This window comes from Coregonus clupeaformis, chromosome 1, assembly GCF_020615455.1.
Source record: "Coregonus clupeaformis isolate EN_2021a chromosome 1, ASM2061545v1, whole genome shotgun sequence".
Taxonomy (NCBI): domain Eukaryota; kingdom Metazoa; phylum Chordata; class Actinopteri; order Salmoniformes; family Salmonidae; genus Coregonus; species Coregonus clupeaformis.
Window position 1 is genome coordinate 80,658,779 of NC_059192.1, and position 18,991 is coordinate 80,677,769.

The following is an 18,991-nucleotide window of genomic DNA, read 5'->3' on the forward strand; positions in this document are numbered from 1 at the left end:
TCTGCCAAGAACATTACTTTTTAGAGTACACCACCTTGTATGTCTCATGGCTGAATTCATTGAATAAAATAATGAAGTGCACAAACGAAACAGAGCTAAACAGATAGGACTTCACAGAGTAAGAAATATTGTCTGTAGAGTGCTGAAATGAACACTCAAGCTATAGCTCATGGACGGATGTAAGTGTTTATGTGTTGCCCTGTCCAGATCTGATTCTGATCCATCCAACCCATACTTCTGAACTGACGCTATGACCATTTAGCAGAATCTTATCTAGTGCTCTCATCAGGCCATTCTGGGAAACTTTTGTTTGGACAGCTCAGCTTCTTCGAAACCAGTACTCTGTGATAATAACCTCTGTGCGCTGTTTCCTTTGACCCAATCTGATGGTGGCGCAGTTTAGTACACTACACCGTTGTTCTGGATACCTTTGCGTGACAGAGACTCTTTAGCAGAGGTAGCTGTAACCATACCCTGGCTAACTCTGTTTATACTCTGTGATCCATTTTGAAACACACACACAAATATGCGTGTGCACGCACGCACGCACACACACACATACACACTGTTTATACTCTGTGATCCATTTTGAAACATGCAAGGCTTTCTGCAGGCCACTTTGCTATGTTTATTCTGTGTCAGCTTAAAAAAGACTTCCATGAATGTCCAGCCGCTGGAAACTGATGGTACAGATTGGTTGGTAGACCCAGACACATGAATGGTCTGCCAGAAGCCCAACTCAGACTATTCAGAGTATTCTTGTTCTGCCCATTAATTTATATCCTTTTAAGAACCTTTTCTAAGGAAAAAGGAACATTCCAAAATTCCCCACAGCCCCCATTTGTGTGTGTGTGTGTTTCTTTTGACTTTCCTCAAAGATAGCTGCATAATCAGGGTTACATTTGTATAACTCTGAACATCCTTTCTTATAATAATGATGTGCCTGTCTTGACAATGAAACTAAATGATTCTGCTCAATATATTATTCTGCTCCCAAGTGGTGCAGCGCACTGCATCTCTGTGCTAGAGGCGTCACTACAGACCATGGTTTGATTCCAGGCTGTATCACAACCAGCCGTGTTTGGGAGTCCCATAGGGCTGCACACAATTGGCCCAGCGTCGTTCGGGTAAGGGTTTGGCCAGGTTAAGCTGTCATTGTAAATAAGAATTTGTTCTTAACTGACTTGCCTAGTTAAATAAAGGCTAAAAAAAAAAATTAAGACACGCAACACCATAATGCATTCCAGGAATACCAGATCACTAAAACTGTGTCAGAATCATGTGCTTCACTCTAGTCTTCTGCACATTACTTTAACTCACCTAATTAACTACCCCCAAAGGATTACCCTTTCACCGTCTGGGAACCTACGTCAAAACAAAACACTGATCTACAGTCAGTTCTACTTTTACATTCACTGTTTCTAAGAGAACGCATGGGGAGGGCAAACTGATCATAGACCTGCGTTTAATTTCGAGTCCACTGGAGGAGCCAAGCTTCCGCTGTTAAATTGTTGTTGGTGTCACATGATTCGGCTCCAAGTTTCACCACGGAAGCGAGTTGAAGCAGTAGCTGAGTTGAAAAAATGTTCCAGTAGAGTTTCGAAATATGATCCTTCATAACTGGAAAGCTAAGGGTTGGAACGAAGAGATACATTTTAACAACATCTGATTAAACTGGTGGAAATCACGGAGGGGTAAATATGATGCAGAACTGATAGGCCACAGGTAAGTTACTTTGTGTAACATATGTTCTTATTATAGCCTACTGATGGGTGCAAGAATATCCAAATAGAAATGAATTGTGTAAAACATATATTTGTCATGTTGAATAGGCCTATAGAATAAGCTAATGTAACTGTCTTTGACATCTTTATAATGTTTTTGTATGAGCGTTAGAAGGCAAACTTAGAAGTCCAATATGGGTAAACGCTATAGCCTACATAGCGCTACCCCTGGGAAGTTGTGTTGGTGTGAGGTCCGATCTGTCAGTCATGCATCGGTGATCACTGAAGACAATCCGCATAGTGTGGATCTTTGACTCGTGCTGCATGATAGTTAGGCTTAGTGCTCTTCATATTTCTTATGCTCTTCATCATATGACCACTCTACCAATGCATTTATCAGAGAATGAATTAGATTATGCGACCAGTAGAAAATTGGAAGTGGTTTGTCCTTTTCATGTACTGCACATACATTGTTGATATGAGAATAATTTGTTATTCCCTCATACCAGCTATGTAAGTAGAGCCAGTTACACCAACACTGTTATTCTGTTTTCCAAGATAATACAAATGATTAATCACAAATGTGGTAAGTATATTATAAATATATCGTTGCATGTAGGCTAATTACTATCCTAGTGCAGCGTAATGTTATTCCATGGTTTCCTGTAATATGGCAGGAAATTAACTTCTTATGAATTATTTGCTTAGCCTATTTAAGGGCTGTGTGTATTGCAACGTATGTTTCAAACTGTAACAGACTCTGTACCCTGCAAATTCTGCAGATGACAACTGTGCTGGTATGCTTGGTTGCTACAGATAAGATCCTGCTATGAAGTGTCTGCTGATAGCCAGCGAGAGCGCTGAGGTCCTCTTCTATTGGACCGACCCAGAGTTTGAACTCAACATCCAGGAGCAGTATGGAGCGTCACAGGAAGAGGGGGAGAAGGTAAGATGGGAGTGGGCGAGGGATACAGGATGGTCTATTAAATAAACGTAGAAGCAATGATGGCATATTGCATTTATGGATTGACCCAAATATCCCCTGTGACCTCATTCATATGACGTTTCTGTGATTTGCTGAACTCTCTGGTATGTCCAGCAGTGGTTTTAGACATGCTGGCTGGTTCATGTAGTTACATAATCCCTCATGGTCATTCCAGAGCAGAGAATTGAGGTTATGAGGAGAGCTTCAGATGGAGGATATGTTTGAGTGTCTCTTTCCGTCCCTTCCAGCCACCAGCATTTGAGGACAGCATCAACACTCTGTTTGCCCCCATCATCATCTCCTGCAGTACCATGGTGGACAGACTGGGAGACAGCTATACATCCTTTAGTACTGAGAACAACCACACCTATGTGCTACATCAGGTAATACACACACACACACATACACACAAACACACACACACACACACACACACACAGGAAACGAATGTTGCATCATGACACATAAACAGAGAACTATGCCCATAGTAAAGAATGGTCATAAAATAAGTATTGCGGATAGTGGGGTAAGTTGAGCCAAAGGCGAAAGTTGAGCCAACCTTGTTTCTAGGAAACCATACACAAAATGTATCAATTGACCAAATATTTAGGAAGAGGTTATAATTTCATGGAGTCTGTATAGGAAGAAGCCACATGGAAAAAGTGGTAAGCAAGTTGCGTCCAAAAAACGGATTTTCACCAAGTACAAATTAATTTGTGTTAGAGGTTTGATGATGCTTGTATCTAAACCAAAGTACATAATTTAAAGATTGTTCTATACATCAGTTGGTGTCTCTATAAGCTTCAATATGAGGTCCTAAACCTAGCATGAAAGTGCATCCTTGTAGCTGTTTGGGTTTATATAGTCAAAATGTTTGCCTTGGGGTAAGCTGAGCCTATGGTTGAGCCAATGGCAAGTTGAGCAAATTGAAGTGTTTTCTTCCCAGGCGTAATGCAAGGCATTATCGCTGAGATATGAGGTAACAACAGGGCCTATGTTAAAAGTGTTTAAAAAAAGTACAAAGTGTTTGTTAAAATATGCTTAAAATTATTTAAATACAAAAAAGTGATTGTGTTGAATTGTGTTTGGGAAATAAAGATAGACATGGTTTTAAAAAGGTAGTGGTAATATTTCATTCAGTACAGACATTTGTAGGCGGCTTAACTTACCCTGTACCGCAACTCAATTTACCTCATACTCATGGTAAGTTGTGCCAAGAGACCACTTTTTTGGGGGGACAAGCTATGTTTTCCAAACTGTAATTTTTACATGAATTCTGATTATTTCCAGGGATACACAACATCCTGGAATATATGTAGCTACAGTATCTTTGTTAGAAAGAATACTATATTTCCCTTGACAGAGGGATGCTGAATGTTAAAAAGGGCTAAACTTACCCCACTCTCCCCTACAACTCATTTGACCTCATAAGCCACTCAATTACAGTTCCTCTACTGTACTGTAGTAAAAGTGAAAGCCTGCTGTTCAGTACATTTTCTGATCATGTGAGCCTGCCTGAACCTCGTAGTAGTCATGGGATCAGACTGTGTGGCTCTGTAAATGGGTTAAGATGACGTGGCCACTGGCCAACAGTAGTTCCATTCAGACCGAATGGCTTGGTACCTTTTCTGCTCCTAGCCCCTACTCCTTCCAGTGTTCACGGATCTGAAAGGACCAGATAGTTGTGATGTGTCTTCCAACAGACTAAGAGGAGCGTCCTCCATATTCCTTACACCTATCCAAGCCTCTCAGTTCTGTTAAGAAAGGGCTTGGGACATGTAGTAGTGTCTGTATATCGCTGTGTGTGAATGGGAACTGATTAGGAGTGATTGATTATTTGATTGATGGACATATTGACTGATTGAGATGTTGATTGACAGTTTGAGGAGTGTCTGTACATCGCTGTGAACGGAGACCGAGAAGAGGGCGAGGAGGATCTGAAGAGGAAGATTTACGTGATGAAGAAGATGATTGAGGTCCTCTTTGGCATGGTTACCCTCAGCAGCACCCTGATCAGGAAAGAGTATGACATGAATCTTACCTTATGAAGTTCATTAGAACTGTGTTTGTGTGCGACAGATGGACTTGTATCCTAATGGGCTTTGTGGTTTCTCTCCAGGCTGCGTCCTCAAGACACAGAGCAGAGGACCAGGCTGTGGAAACATCTACAGAGCCTCCTGGAGACCTACAGCCGGCTCCGCGAGCAGGACCAGAGCTTTTTAGTGGAGGTACTGTAGAATGTGGAGTATAGTGTACTGCATACTGTAATCACTCTTCTCCCCAATGGGGAAATGTAGTTTTGACCTACACAACAACATATACAAAACGTATGTCTCTGTCTCCCTTCCCCCATCCATCAGGCAGTAGAGAGGTTGATCCATCCTACTCTATGTGAACAGTGTATAGAGTTTCTGGAGCGTCGCTTGGTGCAGCAGATCAACAGTAGTGTGGAGAGAGCAGGAGAGGAGGTCCTCCATGCATTCATACTGGTGCACACCAAACTACTAGCCTTCTATTCCAGGTTACTGTCCATTACTATTAACACCAAACTACTAGCCTTCTATTCCAGGTTACTGTCCATTACTATTAACACCAAACTACTAGCCTTCTATTCCAGGTTACTGTCCATTACTATTAACACCAAACTACTAGCCTTCTATTCCAGGTTACTGTCCATTACTATTAACACCAAACTACTAGCCTTCTACTCAGGTACACGGGCCACTGTAACTTCCCCTTTTCACATAATAAAAGGCATTTTCACATAATATGCCATTGCACATCCAGACAAATCATGTATAGAGGGAGGTTCCTCTGAATCAGGGTTGGGGTCAATTCAAATTGAATTCAGTCAACTCAGGAAATAAACTGAAATTCCAATTAAATTATAGAAAAATTGCATTACTTTTCAATGCTTTCTCAATAAACTGAAAAGGAGGAGCTATTTCAAAAGTTTTCCATTTTTTTTATTTGAAATTCAAATCTCTTCCTGAATTGAGTGACTTGAGTGAATTTGAATTGACCCCAACCCTGCTCTGAATACCTTTATATCCACCCCTCCCCTCTCCCCCACAGTCGTAATGCCAGTACCCTCACCTCGTCTGACCTACTGGCTCTTATCGTCATGGTGCAGAACATGTATCCTAGCAACATTGACCTGGAGGATACTGCCCCCGAGGTAGGAGCACTGAGAGTGAAAGAAGAATAATATTCTACTGTGTCTGAATGCTTCTGAAGTTTAATAGCAATGTGGTGTGTGTGTAGGATGTGGAGAACACCTCAGCTCCTGATATATTCTACACTCCAGAGCCTTCCCCTACTAATAAGGACTCAGGGACTGACAGGGACTCCGTTAATTCAGGTAGGTGTCTGTGTCCTGCTTTGTCATTTTTGCCTATGTGGCTCGGTGCAGTGATACGCTATGCTTCCACTGCCTTTGGTTCAACTCTAACTCTCTGCTCGATCTCTTTGCAGGCAGGTATGAGGAGAGCAGGCATGAAGGGAGCAGTATTATGGAGAGCGGTACTCCTGTGTTTGAGTTTTTGGATCCAGACATTCAGGTGAGCTATAACGCAAGCTAGATCTACTCAGGGTTTTCTAAAGCTAGCCAGCTTCAGTTAGATTAACATTCCAGCTCTGGCTTCATCCATGTTATGAAGGTGGATGTTGATCGTGCAAATGATATGTAACAACACCCTGACCGCATCGGATGAAACACCAATACAAATGTAACAGCACAACAAAATAGATAAACAAGTTCCTCGCGGGTGCATTTTCATTATAGGATAGACATTTGTTGTGAAATAGTGCTTTCTAGCTGCACCAATCAAAGCAGTGACGCGTGTAGCGAATCCAAACTTAAGTGGTCAAAACCATTCAGCTTGGGGCGATGGGGGGCGCAGGGTTGCAAAATGTAACCATATCATGCAATTATACAACTTATAAAATTGTCATATTTTTTATACAGACTAGCTAAAAAATAAGTGAAAATTAACTAATTATCCATTGGATTATGAGGTGCATAAACATAAGTTTATCTATTTAAAACCTTATTTGTATTTGCTCCATGGCTCCGGTGCCCAAGTGGACGTTGAAAGGCTGTTTGGCTCAGCACAGTCACGACTCATGAAGAAGAACTTTGCAGGTGTTTCTGATTAATAAACAATGCCATACTGGTGGGTGGTAACATTAAAATAAAACCCAGCCCTGAAAATAAACGTATTCTGTAAAGTATTTGCACGTCATCTCATTGGGGAAACGCACAGCAATGACATGGATTTCCATGAAGTTCCCACTTCGGATTTCCCACTTCAAGCCCAAATGTATAATACTTTGACTAAAACTATGACTAATTAACTTAAATCGTTGTGCAACATCATGGGTAAGCTCTGGGCATCGTCTTTTAGCTGTTGTGTTACTTTAAGTCATACAGAAGTTTTACCATGCGTGAAATTTCAAATGCATTTTGGCATTTAAACAGGTCAACACTCACAAGGCCACGGGGCCAGACGGATTACCAGGACGTGTACTCAGAGCATGCGCGGTATGCTCCTCAAACCAGATTTGTAGAATAGGGCCAGGTCACTAGGACAAAATGGCAACACGGTATTGGTGCACCAAAAAGGGCTGAATCCTAACTAGAGAAATGCATGTACCTTAGACTTTCTCGGAAATCATGCATTTAAATTAGACAGACCTTGTAGGGTCATTTATTTTTGAGCCATTGGATTTGCATGTTCTTTAGAATCTATACAGTGTAACTTCTCATGAAATGAAATTAATGTAAATTCCATTCTGTCTTCAGATGGCGGAGGACAGTCTCCGGACCCTGGAAGCTCCTCCCCCTGACCCCTCGACCCCTAGCAGAGTCTTCCTGGAGGTCACGCTGAAGGAGGGCTGCTATCCCATGATGCCTCACTCCATGTACTGTCTGCCACTCTGGCCTGGCATCACTCTGGTACTGCTCACTAAGGTCTGTATACACACACCCACACACACGCATATATACACAGATACACACACACACACATTTTACATTTACATTTTAGTCATTTAGCAGACGCTCTTATTCAGAGCGACTTACAGTTAGTGAGAGCATACATTTTCATACTGGCCCCCCGTGGGAAACGAACCCACAACCCTGGCGTTGCAAGCGCCATGCTGTACCAACTGAGCTACAGGGGATGTCACACACACACACACACACACACACACATTCAAAGAGAAAGGGTAAACAAATCACTACAAACACTGCACAGATCTCACAACATGGGATGTTATTATAGATGTAGCCAGAAGAGGGCAGTAATGTGTCACTATGAGATCAAACTGAATTGACCCCAACCCTGTTTTTCACCTCTCTCTCTCTCTTTCTCTCTCTCTCTCTCTCTCTCTCTCTCCCTCTCTCTCTAGATACCTAACAGTAACCTGGCCATGTCAGTCTATGTGTTCCTGGAGGCATTTGTTAAGTTAGAGAAGCGTCTGAGTGAAGGTCTGGAGGGGTCAGCGGCCCGCGGCCAGACGTCCATACAGGACCTCCGCAACAAACTGGACAAGTTCATTAGAGCATTGGGAACCTCAGACATACAGGTGTGTGTAATGTATACAGTATTAGCTGTATTTGGAAGCTTCTTGTCATTGAAAAGCATTTTATATGCTCCCAGTGACAGGTTTAAAACATAAAAGATGTTCCGCCATTTCCTGGTTGCTAAAATTCTAATAGTTCACCTAATTTCAGTTTATGTGACAAGATAAGCAAGTATAGTGTAGAGAATCATTGTACCATCTAAACCGCTGTGAAATATATTTTCCATAACCAAAAATATTGTATTTTCAGCTGTTTGAAGCTGGTGTACAAAACCGAAAGTAAAAGTTACAAAAACTAAACTTAAGAACGGGAAGCATAGAAATAGTGCACATAGAACAGATCTACTGCTTCTTAGACTTGCTTTCAATGTGAATGACAGATCTATAACACACAATTCTATGATCGGGTCGCCCAAAAATTACATAAAAACATTGCTAAAGTATTTATAACATGTCTGTCGGTCTCTTCTCTCTCAGACGTCCCAGCTACAGAGTGTGTGGACAGAGTTTAAGAGCCGGGCATTCACCAGAGGAGGACCTGGCTTCAGCAGGGAGTGAGTGTCTTGTCTACTGCCACCTGCTCTCTATGGCCCAATCCCATGTTGACCCCTAGCCCCTGCTCCCTATGTTCTACTGTAGGATTAGATACAGGATATATATGTTCCGGTCTCTGACATTGCTTTTCCTTAATTGTTTTATTATACAAACAAAATTCTGGATTATGTGTGTATTTTTATGTATTTTTATTGCATTGTTGGAGCTAGAAATACAAGCATTTTGCTGCTCTTGCGATAACATCTGCAAATCTGTGCACGTGACCAATAAACTTTGATTTGATTTGCAATGGGGGCATTTGGGAAGATGTGTGTCATTTTAAGTTAGCTCTGAACTCTGTCCCTAGCTTGGTCCCCTGGTGTGGTAGTATGGAGAGTCAGATGTGTGAGTCTACAGACAGTGTTTCATCATACTGTCTCTGTATCCGTCTCTGTATCTGTCTCGCTCTCTCCCTAGCCTGGTCCCCTGGTGTCATACTATGAAGAGCCAGCTGTGTGGAGTCTACAGACAGTGTTTCATCACAGAGAACACAGTTGGAGGAGGGAGTCCACAACGTCTATCACCCAGTCTACAGGACAGAGCTCTCACCATGGTGCAGTACGTATGAGGCCCTGGACTAGCTAACAGTATTTCTCTCAATAACAACCAACCAGCACTGTATGTATTGTGTAAAGGCCTGTAGGACAGAGCTCTGGATATCAAGGACTTAATCTATAGTATCTCATGGATTCCGATAAAAGGGCTTTACCCTGTTCGGATGAAGATACTATTCTTATCCTCTCTACTCTCTCTCCCTCCTCTTGTCCTTCCTCTACACCCCCCCCCCCACCACCAGGGAGAAGTTGATGGACTGGAAAGACTTCCTGTTGGTGAAGAGTAAGAGGAACATCACTATGGTGTCATATCCTGCCTAGAAATCTCAAATGGCACCCTATTCCTGTTTTTTGTGCTCCTAATATTATGAGGCTAGATGTAGGGTTGGTGTGTTAAAGTGAAGGGGTAGCCTATGCAAAGTCTTTAGAAGAGGTAAAGTTGGACCAAAAGCCTGCACACCCAGTTGCTCTCCAAGAGGGTTGGCCACCCCTGATCTTGACTTACCGGGAGCAATAGCTTCATGACTGTAGAAAATCCAATTTTCTGTCTAAATCTCCAGTGGTTTCAGAGTAGACCCCCATGTTTTTGTCATTTCCATAGCATGTTGAGAGCGATAGGAGCTGATAGCTATTCATGGGGTATGTTGTGCCCTGGTGTGTCACACAGTTTTTATTTATTTATGGTGTCATATCTTATATGTAATTTCTACTGTATGTCACTGCAGGGGTAGAATGTCCTCATGCAGCTAGTTAAAATCAAACCAAATGCTGGTGCTGTACAGTAGTTTGACCATGTTGGACAGATATCTCTAGACAAGATATTGTCAAGTGTATTTAATCCAAATGATGTTACATACCCAGATAAGTTACTGTAGTGTTGTGGTATTAGGCTCTGTGTTGTACTGTGTCTCTGTGTTGTGAGGTGTATTGATCTTAACACAGCGGTTATTACGTACCTTGAGGAGTTCCCAGGACTGATCCATTTCATCTATGTTGACCGCACCGCTGGTCAGATGATCGCTCCATCTCTCAACATCACGGACCGCACGACCTCTGAGCTAGGAAAGGGGCCACTGGCTCACTTCATAAAGGGCAAGGTTAGCCTGTACCATCTACACTGGGTCTAGAGGGTTGTCTGACAGTTATCCACTAGTTTGGGATTATAATAAACTAAAGTAGGCTCTTCAATACATATGGGAAATCAAAAGTTGCCTTTGTAAATGTAAAGCTGGTTTGATCTTTTTAGTAAATTATTATCACTGATGATTCCTCTCTCTCGGTCTCTCTGTCTGTATCTCTCTCTCTGTCTGTATCTCTCTCTGTTTGTCTGTATCTCTCTCTCTCTCTGTCTGTATCTCTCTTTCTCTGTCTGTATCTCTCTCTCTCTGTCTGTATCTCTCTCTCTCTGTCTGTATCTCTCTCTCTCTGTCTGTATCTCTCTCTCTCTCTGTCTGTATCTCTCTCTCTCTGTCTGTGTCTCTCTCTCTCTGTCTGTATCTCTCTTTGTATCTCTCTCTCTCTGTCTATCTCTCTCTGTGTGTCTGTATCTCTCTCTCTCTGCCTGTATCTCTCTCTCACTCTCTCTCTCTCTCTCTCTGTGTATCTCTCTCTCTGTCTGTATCTCTCTCTATGTCTGTATCTCTCTCTCTGTCTGTATCTCTCACTCTCTGTCTGTATCTCTCTCTCTCTCTGTCTGTATCTCTCTCTCTCTGTCTGTATCTCTCTCTCTGTCTGTATCTCTCTCTCTGTCTGTATCTCTCTCTCTCTCTGTCTGTATCTCTCTTTGTATCTCTCTCTCTCTGTCTGTATCTCTCTCACGCTCTCTGTCTGTATCTCTCTCTCTGTCTGTATCTCTCTCTCTGTCTGTCTGTATCTCTCGCTGTATCTCTCTGTCTGTATCTCTCTCTCTCTGTCTGTCTCTCTCTGTCTATCTCTCTCGGTCTGTATCTCTCTCTCTCTGTCTGTATCTCTCACTCTCTGTCTGTATCTCTCTCTCTCTCTGTCTGTATCTCTCTCTCTCTGTCTGTATCTCTCTCTCTGTCTGTATCTCTCTCTCTGTCTGTATCTCTCTCTCTCTCTGTCTGTATCTCTCTTTGTATCTCTCTCTCTCTGTCTGTATCTCTCTCACGCTCTCTGTCTGTATCTCTCTCTCTGTCTGTATCTCTCTCTCTGTCTGTCTGTATCTCTCGCTGTATCTCTCTGTCTGTATCTCTCTCTCTCTGTCTGTCTCTCTCTGTCTATCTCTCTCGGTCTGTATCTCTCTCTCTCTGTCTGTATCTCTCTCTCTCTGTCTATCTCTCTCTCTCTGTCTGTATCTCTCTCTCTCTCTGTCTGTATCTCTCTCTCTCTCTGTCTGTATCTCTCTCTCTCTCTGTCTGTATCTCTCTCTCTGTGTCTGTATATCTCTTTGTATCTCTCTCTCTCTGTCTCTCTCTCTGTGTGTCTATCTCTCGCTCTCTCTGTCTGTGTGTATCTCTCTCTCTCGGTCTGTATCTCTATCTCTGTCTGTATCTCTCTTTGTATCTCTCTCTCTCTGTATATCTCTCTCTGTGTGTCTGTATCTCCCTCTCTGTCTGTATCTCTCTCTCTCTGTGTCTGTATCTCCCTCTCTCTCTGTCTGTATCTCTCTCTATGTCTGTATCTCTCTCTCTGTCTGTATCTCTCTCTGTCTGTCTGTATCTCTCTCTCTGTGTCTGTATCTCTCTGTGTCTGTATCTCTCTCTGTCTCTCTCTCTCTCTCTCTCTCTCTCTGTATCTCTCTCTCTCTGTCTGTATCTCTCTGTCTGTATCTCTCTCTGTCTGTCTGTATCTCTCTCTCTGTCTGTATCTCTCTCTCTCTCTCTCTCTCTCTCTCTCTATGTGTCTGTATCTCTCCCTGTCTGTCTCTCTCTCTCTCTCCCTGTCTGTATCTCTCTCTCTCTCTCTGTCTGTATCTCTCTCTCTATGTCTGTATCTCTGTCTGTCTGTATCTATCTCTCTCTCTCTCTCTCTCTCTCTCTCTCTCTCTCTCTCTCTATCTATATGTGTCTGTATCTCTCTCTCTCTGTCTGTATCTCTCTCTCTCTCTCTCTGTCTGTATCTCTCTCTTTGTATCTCTCTCTCTCTGTCTGTCTGTATCTCTCTCTCTGTGTCTGTATCTCTCTCTCTCTCTCTCTGTCTGTATCTCTCCCTGTGTCTGTTTCTCTCTCTCTGTCTGTATCTCTCTCTCTCTGTATCTCTCTCTCTCTGTCTGTATCTCTCTCTCTGTCTCTCTCTGTCTGTATATCTGTCTGTATCTCTCTCTCTCTCTGTGTGTCTGTTTCTCTCTCTCTGTCTGTATCTCTCTCTCTCTCTGTATGTCTGTATCTCTCTCTGTCTGTATCTCTCTCTGTCTGTCTCTCTCTATTTCTCGCTCTCTGTCTGTATCTCTCTCTCACTCTCTGTCTGTATCTCTCTCTCTCTCTCTGTGTCTGTATCTCTCTCTCTCTCTGTCTGTATCGCTCTCTCTCCCTCTCTGTATCTCTCTTTCTCCCTTTTTTATTCTCTCTCTCTCTCTCTGTAGGTATGGGGCCTGGTTAATACATCGAGGCTTTACCTACAGAAGGGTTATTCCACTGTCACTCTGAGAGATGGAGACTACTTCTTCTGCTACTTCCTCTGGTTCGAAAACGAAACGGTAAATTACCTCGATGTTGGGTACACCAAGACAGATTTTGCCATTGGAATGTTCTGGAACATCATTGTGTTTGTATGACCCTTGACCTCTGTCACCTGACCAATCAGGGCTACAAGCTGGAAGTAAAGGACCTCCCAATCCTACCCGATGACTCCGCCCCCATCGGAATGCTGGCCTGGGACTACTACAGGTGAGGAGGAAGAGGTTGTGTGTCAAATCAAATCAAATCAAATTTTATTGGTCACATGCGCCGAATACAACAGGTGCAGACATTACAGTGAAATGCTTACTTACAGCCCTTAACCAACAGTGCATTTATTTTAAACAAAAAAAGTAAGAATAAAACAACAACAAAAAAAGTGTTGAGAAAAAAGAGCAGAAGTAAAATAAAGTGACAGTAGGGAGGCTATATATCAGGGGGTACGTTGCAGAGGTCAATGTGCGGGGGCACCGGCTAGTTGAGGTAGTTGAGGTAATATGTACATGTGGGTAGAGTTAAAGTGACTATGCATAAATACTTAACAGAGTAGCAGCAGCGTAAAAAGGATGGGGTGGGGGGGCAGTGCAAATAGTCCGGGTAGCCATGATTAGCTGTTCAGGAGTCTTATGGCTTGGGGGTAGAAGCTGTTGAGAAGTCTTTTGGACCTAGACTTGTGTGTGTGTGTGTGTGTGTGTATAATGTATTATCTAGTATTTATGGCTGTATTACAGGAGTGTGTGTGTGTACTCCTGTTCCCCTCCACAGGAAGCTGTTGCGCTACTACAGTAAGAGCCACCAGGGGGAGGTGGTGAAGTGTTATGAGCTGCTGACGGTCCATCTAGGAGTCATCCCTACAGAGTACATACTACAGCACTGTAGTCAACTAGCACGCAAACTCTGGGAGCCCTCACGCATACCCCTACTGTAGAAGACAGACACACACACACACACATATATATATATATATATATATATATATATATTTATATATATATATATATATTTATATTGAGTGTTGAGACATGGATTGTGTAGATGTGCCATTCAGATGGCAAGACAAAAGATTTAAGTGCCTTTGAACGGAGTATGGTAGTAGGTGCCAGGCGCACCGGTTTGTGTCAAGAGCTGCAACGCTGCTGGGTTTTTCATGCTCAACAGTTTCCCGTGTGTATCAAGAATGGTCCACCACCCAAAGGACATCCAGCCAACTTGACAACGGTGGGAAGCATTGGAGTCAACATGGGCCAGCATCCTTGTGAAACGCTTTTGACACCTTGTAGAGTCCATGCCCCGACGAATTAAGGTTCTGAGGGCAAAAGGGGGGGGGGGTTCAACTCAATATTAGGAAGGTGTTCTTAATGTTTTGTACACTCATTATATACACACACCATTACCATGGTACTACACACACACGCATGCATGCGCACACACACACCAGAGGAGGCTGGTGGGAGGAGCTATAAGAGGATTGTAATGGCTGGAAAGGAATAAATGGAACCATATCAAACATATGGAAACCACATGTTTGACTCCGTTCCATTAATGCCATTCCAGACTTCACAATGAGCCTGTCTTCCTATAGCTCCTCCCACCAGCCTCCACTGACACACACACAGACACCATCTGTGACCATGGTACATGGTCCTACACATTCAACCCTGCTCCAACATGTGTGGGCATCAGTGCCAACAAAGGACGTTTACAGGTGACAGTGTTATCCCACAATAACAGTGTGTATTCTATATTCCAAATCATCCTGTTCTACGATCTGCAAGTTCCTGGAATGACATAGCCAAGTGATTGATCTTTAGCACTGATAAATACTGTTTATGACTTGCACTTTTCTGGAGCTTTTATGATACAATACATCTTTGTTATCATCACTGGCTTTTCTCTAAAAGCTAAAAAATACTTTATCCTTTCATGTTTCTGTGTTGATTTTGTATTTTTAATAGATTGTGAACCTATGTATTACCTAATGCTAAGTTCAAACTGCTTTGAGTCATTTCAGTGATAAGAGATACTGCAGTAATAACATAATCTGTTTTTCTTTTCTTTTTGTAAATGTTTATATTGATGTCTATTGTATGTCACTATGTATTGATTTAAGTCAGTTATTTCTTGTATTTTCTTCATTATTTTTCACAAGCAGTTAATTTTCTATAAGGTTTCTGTTAGCAATTAATATCGGTGTTATAGTGATGACATTGCAGTGCAATGAAAATATGAACAAGTAAACTCACACAGCCGAACATGCTACCACGCGTATGGAGCAAACAATATACTTATTAAAAATAATTTTAAAAAACTCCAGCACACAGGGAATATTGATGCTTTCATAAATGTTATGGATCTATTTACCAACGTTGTTTTGAGACACTGGTAAATAGATCCATTGAAATGTTGGAAGCATCAAGATTACCGGTGTGCTATAGTTTCTTTTTTCGAATGCAATAAAAATAAAAATTTCTCCATGTTTCTTTGCTTTTAAAACCAGTTAAGCTGACAGCCGTTTTGCACTGTTTCGCTATGTTTTTATTTGTCATCTATCTAGCAAGAGGGCAATATTTTATTAATGTAGTAGGATTTTCTACTCCTCAGAAAGCTATGACCTTTGGCTTCACCAATAATTGTTTATTTATGTCTGAGAAAAAGAAAAAAAAAATCAACCCAAATGATCTACTACACAATAAAACTATAATAAAACATATACAAATATGATGGTATGATATAAAATTGTGAATGAATAAGCCTTTTCTTACTTTATAATATGTTTATATATAGTTATAATCTGTTTTAGGAACATCTACCAAAGACATTTCACCTTCTTTATTACTTTACCAAAGATATCATGACATTAGTGATAGTCAAAATCTATGGAGGACTAAAAGTGCCACAATTAAATAAATAAATACACCATTAAATAATTACTTAAATGTGTCATTAATTAATTAAAATTAGAATTAAATACATAAATGTGTTATTAAATGTGTCATTAATTAATTCAAATACCGATTCATTTTATGTAAAATACATATATAATTATTTCACTATTTACATTTACATTTCATGGTCCTGCGTTGGAGTGATTCATGAATTACTTAAAACTGTCAAACTGACCCATCAAAAGTTGGTAGGCGGAACCTAACGCCTGATTGGTTACCCTCTGCATCAAGCCAAGACAAATCAATTCCGGATAATGGATTGATGCAGAGCTACTGAACACATTCCAATACACTGGGTGGCGCTATTCACCTCTACGTTGGTTTAGTTACACGGTTAAACAGAACTTTCATTGCAAAGGCTAAACATCAAGAGAAGACTCGGTCCTGCTAGCCCCAATGTTGAGACGCTGTGTGAGGTGCAGGACAAAATGTCTAAAAGTTGCCCGGAGCTGCTGAGAGAAGCAGCGAATTTGATTGAGGAAGCTCTGAGCAGAAGTCCAACGGCTCCCGCGGCACCGGTGACTCCGGCAGCTCAGTCACAGCAGATACCGGCCGCTCAATCACGTACACCTGTCCAAGGTAAGCTAAGTAATTTCATGTTAGCCAGGTGTGCTACTATTTAATGATTCGGGACACACGTGTAGGTTAAATTAGATCGACTCGAACATGTATTTGCATGCGGTATTATGATGCTTCGTGCGTGACACGTTTATTGTTAATGGGGGGAAGCATAAACCTAGCTAGTTCGCTAATCGGCTAAATGGTGTTAGCTGGCTTGAGCATCCCAAGATAGAAGTAGAGGCTGTTTTAGCTGACTGGTGACCATTGAGCTGTTACGTTTTTCTGTGTTGCAGCGGAGGTAGCAAGGCTCTTTGCGCCATATAACATTGGAGCCAGAAGGAATATGACGAGACGACCAGCACAAGTCCAGGTTAGCCGAAGAAGCTACACACACACATGTCTGTTGTTTGGCTGACCACAATGCGGATAAAATTCCAAGCGTACTGTTTAAAGCTGAACTTCTTACTTCAGGACTTGGAGAGCAAAAGTAACATTTTCAGGTCAGTGCGAAACTAGGCATTTACCAAAAGTAAAAAAAAGTTTGTACTGTCTGTGGCTTGTTGAAATTATTTGCATTTCTTTTTATAGTGACTCAAACTTAATTGGTGTTCATAGTGTCAATAATAGTTATCACAGGCTTATTTGCTTAATTTAAGGTGAGGTGAGTTATGATTTTGTTTTGTTTTTTTCTCCAGGGAATGACCACGATCCCATGGTTATAACAAATAAACTGATGGAAGTGTTTCCGAAGCTCCAACAAGGGGGAGGCTTTGAATTTCTAAAACTTGTAGGATCTACTCGCAGTCGAAATCTTGCGTTGCTTCAGTGTCCCAGCACTGGATACACCCTTGCCTATCTGAAAGATCCATCGACGATGATTGGACAGGCTACAATCTACATACGTCCACTTCAACAGGATCTACCCTTAGATTGTGTACATACATTTACAGAGACTTAGTTTAATACATAATCAAAACAAAGATTACTGGTGACTTTTAATCATTAATTAAAAGCCATTTGTTGTTGTTAGGAGAGCTCACGTCCTGCCTCTGGTCCAGTCATCCCCTGCATCACTTGTCAGAAGGAAGTTCCCTTTTCAGAGATGAAGCTGCACAGATTGAGCTGCAATGGGTATGTACTTCTTAAAGCAATGCAAGGGTAGCATAATTTATTTTCTTTGGGAATATGTCTCTCTTATTGTTGTGCACACAAATAAGCGAGTATGACCATCATTTCAATTGTGTTAACTTCAAGGACACCCATGCAGGAATCAGAAAGAGAACAAGAGGGAGGCCAAAGTGAAGAAAATGATAGTGAGACAGCCCTAGTCAGTGACAGTGTTCCAGTGAGGCCTGAAACATCAGCTGAGAGTGCAGTAGTACCGGCAGTGATTGTCAACGAGGAGTTGGATCGCAAAGAAACAGACAGTGGTTTGTGTCATCACAATAGTGTTGCTATAAGATTGTGTGTAACTGAAAAGTTAATAGAAAGATAACACCTGTAGGATATAATTAGATAAGATAATACAGTTACAGACAACTAACCACTTAGTCATTATATCCACAATATGATAGTTATTTATCCGAAATCTAAATGTGGAAGATATTTTGTGAATGCACCAATTGTCAACCTTACAATATCGTTGCAATATCGACATCAAGGTGTTAGGTCAAAAATGTGATATTTGATTTTCTCCATATTGCCCAGCCCTAATGTCAATGCATACACAGTTCAGATGAATTGACACAAGTTCAGTGTCTTTGAAAACATTAACACACTGTGCAGTAGTTGACTTTTTTTTCTTCCATTTACTAAAATCAAACTGTTCTGCACCTTCAGTGCTAACAGTACAGCATTCATGTTAGTCATTCTGTGGACCATAATGAGACAGGAAGCTTCAAAGAAACAGCTTTTTTCCTTTCTTTTAAAAGGAAAGTAAACTTTCAGTTTTTCCTTGCTTGTTCTAACACAACAAATAAAAACATGGGTTGGACATCAGTCTAAGATTCTTGATAACACTTCCACAGTCTCTACATATAGTCTAAGTGCATCAGTAACAGAAACTCCTGGAGCTGGCAAAATTGCAACCTCTTCATCTGAGAGCTCACGGGCCAGCTGAACCTCGGGGACTGACACAGTGCCTCGATGAAGGCAGTGAGGTCCGTTCCAATCGATCCCATATTCTTCAGGAACCTGAATGGATGACAAGCATAATCAGTCTTGTACTTAAAACTAGTTTGACATGTCCTTACACAAGATTGTTATTTTTGGTCACCAAGGCAGTGAGAAATGAAATGTTACTTATTCAGTTTTTTAAAATAATACAGCTTTGCATAGTATGCACTGTAGAAACTACAGCTCACAGGTTGATCTTTAAAAGCTCGGGAGATTTTAAAGAGACAATAAT

At 41.5% G+C, this 18,991-nt stretch overlaps 1 protein-coding gene and 1 long non-coding RNA gene across 2 annotated transcripts; both read left to right on the plus strand.

Annotated features, from left to right (window-relative positions):
* Positions 1 to 1,540: 1,540 nt before the first annotated feature.
* On the plus strand, positions 1,541 to 14,065 carry hps1 (HPS1 biogenesis of lysosomal organelles complex 3 subunit 1). Its single transcript, XM_041899952.2, has 18 exons — positions 1,541 to 1,725; positions 2,541 to 2,670; positions 2,958 to 3,092; positions 4,590 to 4,732; positions 4,829 to 4,937; positions 5,070 to 5,230; positions 5,785 to 5,887; positions 5,974 to 6,070; positions 6,184 to 6,269; positions 7,514 to 7,681; positions 8,122 to 8,298; positions 8,773 to 8,849; positions 9,307 to 9,447; positions 9,686 to 9,751; positions 10,396 to 10,540; positions 12,985 to 13,098; positions 13,206 to 13,288; positions 13,844 to 14,065. Exons 2-18 carry the CDS (start codon positions 2,554 to 2,556, stop codon positions 14,004 to 14,006), a joined length of 2,085 nt encoding a protein of 694 aa, XP_041755886.2. The 5' UTR covers positions 1,541 to 1,725; positions 2,541 to 2,553; the 3' UTR covers positions 14,007 to 14,065.
* A 2,934-nt stretch (positions 14,066 to 16,999) lies between these two features.
* LOC121554303 lies at positions 17,000 to 18,267 on the plus strand. The gene is made up of 4 exons (XR_006661788.1): positions 17,000 to 17,084; positions 17,280 to 17,518; positions 17,615 to 17,715; positions 17,839 to 18,267. It is a non-coding gene; the product is annotated as an uncharacterized LOC121554303 (long non-coding RNA).
* Positions 18,268 to 18,991: the final 724 nt, after the last annotated feature.

Excerpts from the sequence above, each read along its gene's own strand:
- hps1 (XM_041899952.2), top strand. The coding sequence starts at position 2,554 with ATGAAGTGTCTGCTGATAGCCAGCGAGAGCGCTGAGGTCCTCTTCTAT. Across the intron at positions 5,888-5,973 it reads TGGAGGATACTGCCCCCGAG|GATGTGGAGAACACCTCAGC; the intron begins GTAGGAGCACTG and ends GTGTGTGTGTAG. Across the intron at positions 10,541-12,984 it reads CTCACTTCATAAAGGGCAAG|GTATGGGGCCTGGTTAATAC; the intron begins GTTAGCCTGTAC and ends CTCTCTCTGTAG.